Source organism: Gambusia affinis, linkage group LG14, assembly GCF_019740435.1.
Source record: "Gambusia affinis linkage group LG14, SWU_Gaff_1.0, whole genome shotgun sequence".
Taxonomy (NCBI): domain Eukaryota; kingdom Metazoa; phylum Chordata; class Actinopteri; order Cyprinodontiformes; family Poeciliidae; genus Gambusia; species Gambusia affinis.
The window spans coordinates 13351945-13366598 of NC_057881.1; the positions used below are offsets into that span (position 1 = coordinate 13351945).

The window sequence follows — 14654 nt, forward strand, 5'->3', positions numbered from 1 at the left end:
TGAAATTTTACATTTTATTCCTGAAATGTATGAAACATAAAATTTACATTTTATCTGAAACTTTAATATGGCAAACTACTTATTTTTTTTAAATAATCACATCACCGTTTAATTTAGACATTAATTGTTACAACCCCACATTTAATTTGGTAGATCCCACATAATTCCCCTACTTGGTCTTCCAAAATTGGACCAAAAAAAGAAAAAATTCCACCAGAAATACAGTGTAGAGAGCTTACAGAGCCTTTTAGTAGGAGTGACTACAGTGAAACTGTTTAGTTTTTAGAATTTTTTTAAGACAAGGGTCTTTGCATTTTGGTGAAGTCATTCATCAAATCCACCAGGAGAAAAGAACTGAACTCAGAGGCCAGGCAGCATTAATATAGTTTACTTTTACTGTTTTAGAGAAATTTCAAGCTTTACAGTCGAAATATGCAGTAAACCAGGACAACATGATGCATAAAATTTAATTAAACAAGAAAGAAACAGAACTAGTTAAACTATATCAATGTTTCATTTTAATATTTTAGAACAAATCCTGTTTTATGTACATGAGTTTATACATTTAAACCACAGGAAAAAAATGTAAATTAAACTGAACATATATCAGTTATATTCTTTGCTAAGAATAGTTTTCGCACACAAGTTGCCTTGGATAATTTTTGGCAACATGTTCACAAACATCTTATGGATGCGAATCCACTGCATGTATCCAGTGTGGTTTTTGTATCACTTTTAACTTTGTATCCTGAAGAATCAAAGAGTCTTTTGAAACAAATAAAAATCTTCCAATGTGGCCATTGCGAGATCTGTGCAAAAGTTCTCATCTGGCAGGGTCGCCAAGCGGTCCAGTGAGATGTAGCTGGGCAGATCTGGGTCATACTGAGCTTTCCCAAGATACTCGAGAAACAAGTGGCGCTCTCTGAGACGCAAGAACTTTGAGTTGAGAACCTGAAAGACAATAAAAAAATTGAGTTTTAACATTATAGATCAGCCCAAACATTAAGCAAAATTGAGTAAGAGACAGACATAACAAATGGCCATGGTCACCTACCTGTGGAAACTTTGTGATCAGGTGATGGGGAACTTTCATGGTGTTGTGAACAAAGTCAAATATCTGGGTTAGCTTCCTTTTATTGGCTGTCAAAACCTTTGGGACCGCAATAACAATGTGCTGGATCTCGTTTTGCTTAAAGCCAAACTCTATTTCGCACACCTGCAGAACACACACACATAAAAAAAAAAAAGTATTTTGTTTATCATCTAAATAAACTCAAGCTATGATTTTTCCAATATCAAGCTTTGACTCGATACCTTTAAGTTTTCTTTAACAGGCTCCAAGCTCCCACACAGTAATCTGGGGAGACGAGCAACAACATTCCGCGTCTGCAGACATATGTGAAATTATTAGTGCTTACCGCTCATCATTACAAGAAAAAGAAAAACCCCTGCCCATTTAAAAAATATTTTCATATGATCTTTTATGATTTCCGACAACCTACGTTGGAAGCACTGAGTTTGAGCTGCTGCTGAAAAAAGCCTAGCCTGTTGTCCAACCTCTTCACGCTGAAGTTAAGAAGATATGGTGCTCTCGAGACCATAGATGCAACCGTTTCTGCACTGAACTTCCTCGACTTCAGATAGTTCACTCTTGATAGAAAAGAGAAAACATGATCAATACAGACAATCTAGAGGAGGAAATGTCAACATGTGTCTAATATTTATATTCATTTCTCTGTTTTCCGTATTATGCGACGCTACAACAACCAACATTAATGCACTTTATTGGGACTTTATGTTATAGAGAAACGTGGAAAAAGAACATAGATGGCTTTCAGATCTTTTGAAAAATAGAATCATAAAAGTGTGATATGTGTCTTTAACAGAGCCCCCATTTCTCTGATAACCCTTAAGAAAATCCACTACAACCAGAAGTAACCAAAATGGAAAATACTGACTACCTGTGAGTTATTTTTTCAATGGGGGTTAAGTTATAAAATAGCATGCCAATTCTTGAAGATCTCATGGAGCATCAATATTATCTGAAAAATGGAACAAGCATTGAACAGCTGGAAAGCAGACCTGGAAAGGAGAGCATTATCAGAGGAGCAGGCAAAACCGCCATGTTAACTCTGCAACTTTTCATATTTAACATTTAAGAAAATTGAAAACAATATTTTCTTTCAATCTCACAACTATGCACATAAAATCCCTATAAAATACACTGACGTTTGTGACTGTATTGTGAAGAAAGATAAAAAGATGAAGGAATGCAAATAATTTTGCATTGCACTCTATATTTTCATGTTACCTGGTCTGCAAGTTTTCCAAGTTCTCGGAGAGGATGAATGGGTTGTGCGAGATGATGTAGCCCAAGCGTGAGTCCTCCACTCCAATCTCTTTCAGAAACAATAGGCAAGGTGCTACATCTCTGTTGAAGTCAAGTCTAAGCAACATGGAGCCAACGTTGGGCCTTCGCTCCAGCTTCCACAGGCTGACCCCTGCAATGAGAGGAGACTGAAAGAGTTAATAAGACGCTATTTACCTGGTCCTACCTCTGTACTAAAGGGGGGTAAAAATCTTTATGGTGAGTTTACCGAGCTGCACCAGCTTTGTAAGTGTCTCCGACTTGTCAACATATTCTTGAAGAGAGTCTGAGGTTAGAGGAATAAAAGAAGGAATAGAAATGCCAACAGCTTCCTCGTCACTGATTTCCTCCAACGCTGAAAGTTTGTCATCAGCCTCCAAGTCTTCTTCATGTAGAAAACAGAAACAGTCAGAAGCAATTCAGTTTTCCCAGGATGAATATTTTGTCTCCAAGTCAACAACAAATTCTGTTTAGTATGTTACATACATACCAACAAAAATCTGATTTTGGGGCAGTGGTAAAGCATGTACTGTTGGCACCAGAGCAGGCTTGTATTCAGGGACGTCTGTTCTGGGCACGTCTTCTGTATGCTTGCTTTCCTTCGCCTCAGTTGTCAGATATTTTGCTGTATAATCATAATAGCAGGATGTTTGCCGTTTCCAATTCAGTCTTGACTGAGCTGCTGTGTGATTTCCTCTGGATAAAAGCCCGTTACTGATTCTGGTTGATTTGCCCACAGTCGTACTACGTAGAACGTGGACATTGTGCAGATGAGCGCTGTTCTTCAGCAAAAGAAGACCTCTGCATTGCAGGCACAACTTGGCACAGGTAGAGAACATGCTCATTCTGAAAGATATTAAAACACAGTTTGGGAAAAGAAAGCTTGGAGCTCAGAACAATTAAAAAACATTTTATATAAAGCTAAGTAAAACAATATCAGCAAACAACAGCGGTTAAGACCAACCTTGTTTTTAAGCTATTTTAGCATGCACAAATCTTGTTTTGTCATCTTGATTGGTTAATCCTCTCTTGCAGGTCTTTCAAGTTTTTCTTTTTTAAATACATTTTAAAATGCATATAGAAGGGCGACCTTAATAATAAGCTGTCAGATGGTTGAAAACACATCTGCTGACTGGTTCTCCAAAGATGTCTTTACATCTAATGTGTAGACCTTTCTATACCTGCAACCTGGAATTTTTAAAAAATACATTCAAAATCCTGATTACACTGATGGAACACACAACGGTTCACCACTGACTTGCATTAAAAAAAAATTTAAATACTCCCCATCACTAATTTTGTCATCTCAGGACAAAAGTTTCCTTGCTATTATAAATCTCGACTTGGAAGCAGTATAAATATCCACATAAATCCTTTCCCATAAAATAATGGGCACACATTATCTGAGTGACTGAATGTCTGATGAGTTAGAAATTAATTACTAGTAATTAATTAATTATTATTAATTAGTGATTAATAATAATGAATTATTTAAAAAAATAAAAAAAATAATTAATTGCAGCCATAAAATTAAGAAATATGAACTGAACAATGCTGAAGTTAGCAGTGTTGTCTTGCAGCAAGAAGGTCCTGGGTGTAAAAGCCACCCTGGATTTATTTTCTCCAAGAAGTTTTCATAATATTCTCACTAATGTGATGAGATTTCTCAGGGTTTTTCAGCTACCTCTCACAGTCCAAAAACGTGACTGTTAAATTAATTTGTACTTATCATTAATTGTGGATGGTTGTTTTGTACGTGGGGCCCCAAAACATGTTTTGCCTAAGACCCCAAATAATTTTTAGCCTTCGACCAACATAATTCCATGTAATGATAAGTTTAATAATGTTTAAATATTAAAATATTACTGATTTACAGAAGAGCCCAACAACTTAATACCAACTTATCAGCCACCTATGTGGAGAGAATTAACATTTTAGGCGTCTGTTGATGTCCTCTAAGGAGTTGGCTAGATTCATCGATGCTAACATGCTAGGTCAACAGTAACCCTCAAAACCGAGATCTAACCGAGGCTGCGATACAATAACTGGGCATTCACATTACTCACGTTTGTCTATTCAAACCATCTTCTCTTACACTTAAGTGAAGAGATGTAGAAACGTTGAGAAATATGAAGTGATTTCACGTGGACTTTAGCGGAAGAGCTATATTCAAACGTCAGATTCCGGAATGTTCCATAACGGTGTTTTCTGACCACTGATCGATGAAGTTTTATTGTTTTTAATACAATATGGTCAGATACTTGTCACGTAAGACATTGCAAGTCAATTAAGGTAAAATTCTAACTCCTAATATGTTTGGTTCTTATTAGCACTTGCCATAACAATATTCACGTCACCCCTCTATTTTTCAGAAGTGTTGAAGTCCGCCCACATGGTTCCTGACGGAGTGCTGAGGAGTTTCGTTCCTAAATTCAGTTCTTCAGCTTTCGGTTTTTATTCTTAAAATTACATCGATATAAATAACTGAAAAAGTTAAGGACAGTAATATGGAAACCACAGCAGCTCGCCCTCCATCGAATAGTGAAGAATCTAAGCTACATTTCCGAATGATAAATGAGCAACAAGTGGATGATATCTCCGTTCACTTCTTCTACAAACCACACACCATCACCCTTCTCACAGCTACCTTGCTCAGTTTGATGTACTTTGCCTTCACCAGGTAAACGACATTTATTTTTGTTGTTAAAAGTTGTCTGCCAACCTTTTTTGTTAATGGGCGAAACTTGATTTTGACAGGGAAGATGACAATCAAGACCGCAACATCCGTGTTGGTGTGTTAGTGGTTGTTTTTTTCTTCATGGTCATCAGCGTACTGGCTTTTCCAAATGGTAAGCTACATTACAGCTTTGGCAATAGTGTTTCAAGTGGCATTAAATGTAAATCAACTATTTGGTGCTTTAGGCTTAAATTCTGTCGCTTAAACCATCCAGAATTTCCTGTTATTTTGCTTCCAAGGAGCCAGACTTTCTTGAAACCTGTTAAAGCGGTTTCAGCAGAAACTTGCTATCTGGTGTGTGTCTAAAGCTGAGAAAGACCCAGGACAATAGTAGTGATGCATCAGCCTGAGATTTTGTGGCACTTTTCAGATTAATTAGTTTTTGAAAATCCTCTTTACCATCTTATGTCAGATTCATCTTTATCTTTAGTAACTGTGAATGAAACTTAATTCTGAAAAAATATGAATTATTGTTAAATAAAACAATAATTTAATAGACATTAAAATAAACTGTCAGGTTACAGACACTGTTCTTCAATGAAGACTCAAGACCTTCCACATTGTTACACCCACTGCCACGAGCAACACTGGATTTTCAAGTTTTACATTATTTAAACTCCTGACTAGTATCTGATGTTTCAGTAGATCGCTACTATGGTTACTAAAGGCTCAAGACTTTAACACAGTACTGGAATTTTTTTGTCAGTAACTTCTTTTGAATCTGTCATGTAATACTTATTTCTTTTGATTTACAGTTTAGACAATTATATCTTATTGAGGCTTTTTAAAATACGTATAGAATATAATAGAATATAATATAATACCTGTCTGCTATAGACAAAGTATCAGAAATGTCAGTAATGGGGGGGAAAAAAACGATTCCCCCATTACATTTTAAAATTATATTCATATTATATTTTAAAATATTACAGATTTTAGTGTTTAATTTAATACTATTTGATCAAATAGATGATTTTTTAACATTTATGGCCAAAAGACTATAATTTTCACAATTTAGGGCCTGATTTGTGCATTTTTTGTTAAACCACTGTTATTTACAGCACCTATGATATCTGTCTCATAAAAAGCACACTTAATGAAGTAACTAATGCTCTTGTTGCTAGGGCCCTTTATAAGACCTCACCCTGCAATATGGAGAATGGTGTTTGGTGAGTCAGAATATTTTCAACAGATACAAATCATTTTTTCCTGAATTCTCACCGGATTCTCTTGTCTTTCATAGGTCTCAGTGTGCTCTACTTCCTGTTTCTTGTCTTTCTCATCTTCCTCAATTGGAAACAAGTGAAGACTCTGATGTATTGGATGGATCCAAATCTGCGTTTTGCCAAACGGGAAGTTGACATAATGGTAAGGAGAGCTTACAACACCAACTTTCATTTACATGTGAACAACCAGAGCAAAGAGAAGAATTATACCTCTTCCATTTAGCTCTTTTCCAGGGAATTTACTTTGCCCATTCTTTAGACGTCTGTCTAAATAAAAGTGCACCAAATCTATCATACCTAACAACCTTATGATTTATAAGTAAAAACCTTTTCAATTGGATATAGAACTACAGGACACTTTTGCACAAAAAGTTGGTTTTATGTTTAATAAAAATGTGTTCAGATTAGTTCTGTCATGCTATCACCACGTGAGGAGGCACTTCTGATCAACAAGAATAAATACAACCTTTTTAAAAATAAAAAAAAAGAATACATGTAAAATATTCTGATAAAATTTCCAAAAGAACAAATCAGATAGATATATCAGGATAATTAAATGAAATATTTCTCGATGAAGGATGTAGGAGAGGGATTTGGTCAGTACCTATTTACTACATGCTGTTTGTTCTTTAGGAATATGCTACAAACTGTACTGACATAACATGGAAGCGCATCATCAGCCATTTGGACATCTTTGCATTCGCCCACTTCGCCGGATGGGCCTTGAAGGCTCTGCTGATCCGCAGCTACGGCCTCTGCTGGACAATCAGCATCACCTGGGAACTCACTGAGGTGACCTACATGAGATGGCAACAACTGGCTTAATCTTACTGTTGTAATCTTGAGTTATTTGGCCATGAATGTGCTTTGTATCCACATAGATGTTAAGTGCATATAAAGATATGTTGTTTCTGATCAGAACATCACTTAAAAAAATTACTGACCCCTGATAAACATATAAAAAAATAAGTAAGTAAATACCTTATTGCAGAAGTGTGAATCGCACACTGGCTTTTTAATTCATCCTTTGTCTAACTTGGACTTTTTTCAGTTAAATTCCCAGTAGAGTTTTACTCCACATGTTTACTTTACTTCTTCATCACTGTACATGGTTTCAGCATGATTCTGCAACCATATTCACAGTTGGTGTAAACTTTCAACTCATTAAGATAGATAGATAGATGGACAGATAAAGTTTTAACAACTTCTTGAAGCTTTTGTATACTCACTCTGCTCTCTGTCACTTTTCACAGCTCTTCTTCATGCACCTTCTGCCAAACTTTGCAGAGTGCTGGTGGGATCAGTTGATTCTGGATATCTTGTTGTGTAATGGAGGAGGAATCTGGCTGGGGATGACAGCCTGTCGTTTCCTGGAGATGAGGATCTATCGCTGGGGCAGCACCAAGTCAGTATTCATTTTATTTTTTCATATCATACAGTGTAGTAAGAGCACATACTGAGTAGCTTAAACCATTTATGTCCAAAGTGTGGCCTGGGGGCCAGTTGCAACCCTGGCCATGATTGTGGGTGGCATTATGCTGCAATTAAAGAATGGTACAAAGTTGGTTCGCTGTTACTGGTGGTTTCAGCTAAAATTGATAGAAAAATTTTAAATTTTAGTTCCTACTACACAAAGTATTTAATAACCTTCTTCTCTCTTTCATACTACATATTATAGTAAGAAGGACCACAAATACCCAGGCACTTTCACTCGAAAGTAGACTTTGGGACATGCCTTCAGCAAACCTGGAAGTGTTTTCAACGAAAGAGGGACACATATCCCTGTCTTGTTGTTAATGCTGGCTATTAAGCCACAGAATGACCAAACCAACAAAAAAATAAATAAAACAGACAACCTTTGACCCCCCCCCTCCCCCCCAGATGACAAAATAATATGCCTATCTTTTAATGAGGTGTTAAAATCTGTCTTTTCAAGAACTATACAAGTACAAAGCCATTTACAATGATTTTCAGATGCATTTTATACACAGATCTACTTGGTTTTATCATTTTTAGAACATCTTTGAGGGGGGTACAAACGAAATCACAATAAAATTATTTCTGGACTCGTATTAAAAATAATTATATTTTATGTCCTGCAAGCACTTTTATGTTGACCTGCATAGGAAAGAGTTCGGACTTTAAATTGGCTTAAAGAATTTTAATGTCACTCTTGATGCATGAAAAGTTCCTAAGCCCTTGGAAATGTTGTAATATTTTTGAATATCATTTATATTTCTGACTAAAAACATCTGCTAGTACCTGTAGTCTTCCTGGAGTACATTTGGGGATATTTTAAATTAATGGGACTTGTTTAAGATGTGAGTCATTGTTACTATTGTCTTATTTTTGTTCAGAAAAATCCACTCGACCACGGGGAAGATAAAGCGAGCTGTGCTTCAGTTTACACCAGCTAGTTGGACCTTTGTGCGCTGGTTTGATCCAAATTCCTCCTCCCAGAGACTGGCAGGAATCTACCTTTTCATGATCTTATGGCAGGTTTGTCTCCCTTCTGTTTTCTGACAAAAACAACTGTAATAGAGTTAAAGTCTTTCACATCAAATAGTAAATTTCTTCACCTAAATGCATTCCTGAGAACTCCATTAACAACAATTCTTTCTTTTATTTCTGTTTGCAGCTGACAGAGTTGAACACGTTTTTCCTGAAGCACATCTTCGTCTTCCAGGTCTCTCACCCTCTCAGCTGGTGTCGTATCCTGCTAATTGCAGTTATCACTGCACCCACTGTGCGGTATGTTTAATCTTCATTATAATATTAGTACTGTCTGAAAAAGAGTGATTAATGATTAGATAATTTATTTTGTGGTTAATCAAAAACGTGTAAAGCTTGTTGTGGTGTGGAATAAATCTACACTGCAGAAATAGCTTATGGATGTACATTATTGTGTTTTTAAATTTTTCTTCTTATATTAATATAAGTCATGCTTTTGTTATTTACTAATCTCCTCCTCAACATTTTATAGGCAGTATTATGCATACCTGACAGACACTCGGTGTAAGCGGGTTGGTACGCAGTGCTGGGTGTTTGGGTAAGTTTCTTTTTCATGTCAGCTTTTCATTAATTCCCCTTGTGATCAAGGTATTTTTTTTCTCCAATTAAATAATTTTCTGACGCTGACCGTTCCTTGCTTATTGGGATCAACTCCGCCCTTAAGCATAAGACAGAAATTAACTTATGTTGTTGTTCCATGATCTTACACAAAACCCAAGATTTGAATTTATGTTAATGGATATTTTTTGTTGTTGTTCGAAACAAAAGCACAATTATTTAAAATGAATGTAAAATAATGGCAACTGAAACATGTTTTTAATTCAGTTCTTTTTTTTAATAGTTGATCAAAACATTTTAAAATTAGCTATTCAAGACTTCCTGATTTCCTGTCATGATACAAAGGCCTCTTATCCACTCCTCAAAATGGGAAAAACAAAGGACCATCCTATTAAAGTAAATCAGATGTGTGATCTTTACAAGGCAGGGAATGACTGTGAGAAAATTACTACTGGTAATTTAGTTTAATTTGCCACAATGAAGTAATGATATGGTAGTTATTTTAAGACTTGTGTGCAGAATTAATTATTTTTTTTACCTTGGATCTGTTAATAGGGGAATGTGCTTATAACAAGCTTTGGTTTTGGTAATAGTCATAAAGTAATAAAAAAAAATACAGAAACAGTCACTTATGAAAAAATTCAGAAATGTAGCCGGCATATTTTACATTTCAAAACGATCTCACAAGTCTTCTTTAGGTTTCGTTTTTTTTATTTTGCAGATGTAGAACAACTTTGAGAATTTAGACGCAACACAGGCTGTTGTCTGCTCAATTAAAATTCATGACATTATGCCGTTATTGACCTCACCTTAAACACAAAGACGCTTATGCCCTCAGTCTGAGCCAGTTGCTATAGCAACAGGATGAGGTCTCACCGTCAGCAGGAAATGCTTAGCAGTGCATTCCAGCTCAGAGCTGGAGGGGGTGGGAGAGTAACACAACAAACTGGTCTGTGGACTTTTACGACCAGGCTGAAGCGCTGTTGCAGTTGGAATGTGTTGCCAAAAGAGGGAGTAACTGTTTCATACAGTATAATGTTTACATTCAAGAACACTATTTGTCTGATTGTATGTTGTTTTTTTTGTTGTTTTTTTATGCAGGGCCATTGCATTCCTGGAAGCTCTCGTTTGTGTAAAATTTGGTGTTGATTTGTTTTCCCACACTGAAATTTTGTATGTGGTTCTCTGGTTTCTTTGCCTGGTAAGAATATATATTCATCTATGTTTGTATATTTATGTTTAGTAGATCAGTAGATCCAATCGTTAGAAATCTCTTTATTTTGAGCAGATCAGATTGAGATTAGGTCAAATGGGATGTAGTTAATTTGTAGAAGGTTAGAAATGTGTCCCAGTGGAAACCACTGATGTCTGAAGATAAGACTTTTCTTTTTTTGTTCCTGTTGATGTTTTATGTTCAGTGATTTGCTGAAGTATTTCCCCTTAAAGTTTTTTCACATTTTGTCACAGTTCAGCCAAAAAGTTCAATATATTTTAATAGGATTTTATATGATGGATCAACACAGTGTAGTGCATAATTTTGAGCAGGAATGAAAAATGGATGCCTATGTTTTTTTTGTTGTTGTTTTTTTTGTTTTACAAATTAAACGCTGAACATTAAGTGCACCCCACCTCGTACTTTAATAAAATTTATTATCACTGACCTTTTTATTCTCTTTTTCTTCAGGCACTCATCACACTCCTGTGTCTGTATGGCATGGTTTGGTTTGAACAACATAAGGTAAGATGTTGCTTTTTACGACTTTGCCTGTTTATAACTCTCTACACACACTGCAGTAGCTTTAATATGATGATTATGATATGTTATTACAATTTTAGCTTGCTTGTTTATGGTGATAATTTTTAGATGTCTTAATGAACTGTGAGATTGTGGTTTTGATTTTCAATATGTAAAGATATTGGTTAAGGTTTTAGTGTTTTTATAGACATTTTTTTACTGTTTAATTTGTGTGCTTAATGTTGCAAAGTGTTGCGAAGGATGCTGACAAATAAAATGCATTATTATTACTGTTATTAAGTTTTTTATTCATTTGAATTTAAAGGCCACCATGTCATTGAATGTGTTTTTGTTACCAGAGCATTTTTTTACAAGATGAGGACGCAGGTGTTTCTAACTCGGCCTCCTTGTGCCACGATGAAAACACAGGTTAGCAAGGGCGCCGTATGGGGGGGGATTAGAACAATTCCAGTGGCTCTTGACCAACAGGGGGCCCTCCACAATTTTTTTTTAATAGAAATTAAATAAAATGGGGCCCTGTTAATTACAAAATTAATCATATTGTGTTTTCTAAAATTGTTTTTATCAGTAAAATATAAGAGTTACCACTCCCAGACCAAAAAGCACACATCCATATTTGCACTGAACTCTCCCCTGGATCTGCCTGAAATGGTTCATTAATGCTTAGCGCACTTGATGGAGACGGTGTTCAGCAGCAGTCAGTAGAAGACAAGAACGACTGTGGTGGTTACTGTTGCTTTATGTATATTTTGCACATTGCCTATGACTGTTGCTGGTAGGGAGAGACCTTTCAGTAATAGAAAAAATGTAAGCAACCTTCTTGTGAAATGTTGTATGTAAAATTCATGAACAGTAAATATTGTCCTAGTATCAGTATTGGACCAAAGAAAGCAAGGCAGTTGCAAGCCTTTAAAATTATGATGCTTTTTGTGGGTCAAAGAGAAAAAAAATTGTAACAGCAGCTGGGCCGGGGGGCCCCATCTAATTTTTTGTCATGGGGGCCAAGATTCCTGGCAGCGCCCCTGCAGGTCAGTAACTCTGCTTTTTACAGAATTTGTCTATAAAATATTTATTATTGCCGTGTTTTTTTTTCTCTGCAGACCAGAAAGATTCATTGGGATTTTCACAGGTAACAAGACAGAGGAAGTGTCTTGTTAGGAACAGAGTTGTGACCAGCGAAGAGGAAAAGAAACAATGAACAACAAGCATTGAGATATTCTTTTTTATTATTATTTTTTTATTGGATGCCAAATTGAATTGATATTTACTCTTGTATCACTGGTTTTATAAGTCGCTGAAAACCAAAGAGCTGTAGTAAAGATGCCATTAAAATATTCAGTTAATAATTCTAATATGTTTGAGAGCCAGAAACAAAATGTTTGTGGACCTGCATGATTGTAGTTTTTGATGTTAAAATATGAACAAAAAGAAAACAGGCTCCACTGGACTGTTCTACCATCAGCACTATTTTAAGACTGTTTCACAGCAGCATGCATCTTAAATTTTGCACTCCTGTCCAATTTGCATTGTATATATTTAACATTTTGTAAGATATTAAAATTAGTCAAGTAGATTATTCTAGTGAATTGGTTTTTCTTTGTCAAACTGAATTTTGCACTTGTATTTGAGACAGTTAATCAGGTTTTTAAGCAATTTTCTGCAATGAAAGCTGCACTTTTAAGTTTTTGTTTACTCACTACAGGTCAGACTAAGCTACTTTTACTAAACCAATAAGCTCGGTGTGTTTTATTGTGACTAATTTTGTACAATTTGTCAATATGTGGTATCTTTGACATGTAAAAGAGGATCAGAAGGTAACAGCTTGAATGGAAAAATGTATGTGGTTTGTAACAAAAGGTAGGACTTGAGTTGTTAACATTGTTAGTTATTTATGTTGTAAATTGCATTTACTGCACAAAATGTCCAAAGCACTGACATACTTGAGTCCCTTAAACACTTATGTCTTCTTACAGTGAAATAACACTTTATGTAATAAAAATTATATTGATAGATGCATTGTAAACATGATGCTCCATGAGGTGATATGAATGTTTCTATTCTGCTTCTTCTATAGTTTTAATGATCACGTGGAATAAATGTTTGTTTTTGTGAATCATGAAAATGTGAATAATGTATTGTTTTTTTGTTACATTAAAAGGATGTTCTGTTCATGTTTAGCTCTGCAACATGAAATATCTGGCATTATCTGCAGTCAGATTCATATGAACTGCTGGCTTGATTATTTTAAAATTGAGACTAGACTGCAGTACACTTGCACATTTGCATATTTTACCATACATGCATGTATAAATGTAGCCCCAATTGCAGCACTTGTTTGGTCAAGCCACATTCGTGCTATAGTAGAAAATTGTCGTTCACATAAAACTGCACAACGGCCGGCCAAAACCAAGCATTTAATCATTTTTGGATTTTGAGGTTCACAATTGATCTGACTATCAAGCAAAAAAAACAAAACAAAAAAAAAACAGCTGTAACCAGATAGTTACATACACTGTATTAAAAAAACGTTAAAATGTACTAAGCTTAATAATTACTAGTATGAGTTTTATTAAACTAAGCACATAAAACTAATTGTACTCTGTCAATCTAAGATTTTGATTTAATTTACAGTCAGAGTAAGAAAAACCAGCTCCATGTTTGGAACATCACATTACTTGCAAATTCTGCATTTAATTTAGGCCTGAACTTTTACTGGATCATTTTTAAATATGGAACATTGTAGGTCTGGCTGTAAGTTTAGTTTCATTAGCCTTGGAAGGTTGAAGCTCTTCCCCAATCTCAAGTCTACTGCAAACTTTAACAAGTTTTCTTCCAGGTTTGTCCAATGTTTAGCTCCATCACTAGACTGCTGGAGATGAGCACCAGCCAACTGGTGACTCTGCAAGGATGAGCAGGTTTGGATATTGGATGGGTAGGTGGATTCTTCCCATAATTCTAACATGCTTATCTGCTGAATAAATAACAGAGAAGATGTCAAGCTATTAATTTTTTTTTTCTGATTTCACTTTTTATTTCATTCATCTGTTTGTAGCTGTTATCAAAAACTATCAAAGTGAAAATTGACTGACATTTAAACATTTTTTAAAAATTTTGTTAAATGAGCTCATTCTATTTATTCACTTAATGATTTGTGGATGTGCTTCTGAATTTTATTTTATTTTTTTAATGTTTTTGTCATTTTGAGATGTGGCTAACTAGATACATTTACTGAGTTGCATTTACTTGAGTACATTTTTGAGAAAAATACTTTTATGAGTGATTTTACCACGCCAAGCTTTTTACTTTATTTGAATTGTATTAATATGAAGTATTGCTACTAGGGTAAAATTTCTGGATTTTCTACCCACTGAGAGCAACTTTACTCAATTAAGGACAAACATTTTAACCAAAAATGCTTGAGACACATACACGCACCGATATCTTGTTTGTACACACAGATTGTTGTTCAAATATTTTCATTGCAGAGCCTGTTGTGCA

At 35.3% G+C, this 14654-nt stretch overlaps 2 protein-coding genes across 3 annotated transcripts; one reads left to right on the forward strand and one right to left on the reverse strand.

Annotated features, from left to right (window-relative positions):
• Positions 1-372: 372 nt before the first annotated feature.
• On the reverse strand, positions 373-4606 carry mterf3 (mitochondrial transcription termination factor 3). 2 transcript variants are annotated; one of them, XM_044137939.1, is made up of 8 exons: positions 4435-4606; positions 2859-3214; positions 2598-2750; positions 2312-2501; positions 1503-1650; positions 1315-1386; positions 1055-1216; positions 373-951 (listed from the first exon to the last, which is right to left on the reverse strand). In XM_044137939.1, the coding sequence occupies exons 2-8, from the start codon at positions 3211-3213 to the stop codon at positions 757-759; spliced, it is 1275 nt and encodes a 424-aa protein (XP_043993874.1). In that variant the 5' UTR covers position 3214; positions 4435-4606; the 3' UTR covers positions 373-756. The 2 variants fall into 2 exon arrangements, with proteins under 2 accessions (XP_043993874.1, XP_043993873.1); XM_044137938.1 differs by having other exon boundaries at positions 2598-2753; positions 4435-4602.
• Positions 4607-4730: 124 nt separating this feature from the next.
• Positions 4731-13278, forward strand: ptdss1b (phosphatidylserine synthase 1b). Its single transcript, XM_044137936.1, has 13 exons — positions 4731-5048; positions 5126-5217; positions 6230-6274; positions 6349-6473; positions 6965-7123; positions 7585-7736; positions 8689-8830; positions 8970-9082; positions 9315-9380; positions 10502-10601; positions 11085-11138; positions 11495-11564; positions 12257-13278. Exons 1-13 carry the CDS (start codon positions 4876-4878, stop codon positions 12352-12354), a joined length of 1389 nt encoding a protein of 462 aa, XP_043993871.1. The 5' UTR covers positions 4731-4875; the 3' UTR covers positions 12355-13278.
• The last annotated feature ends 1376 nt before the right edge of the window (positions 13279-14654 follow it).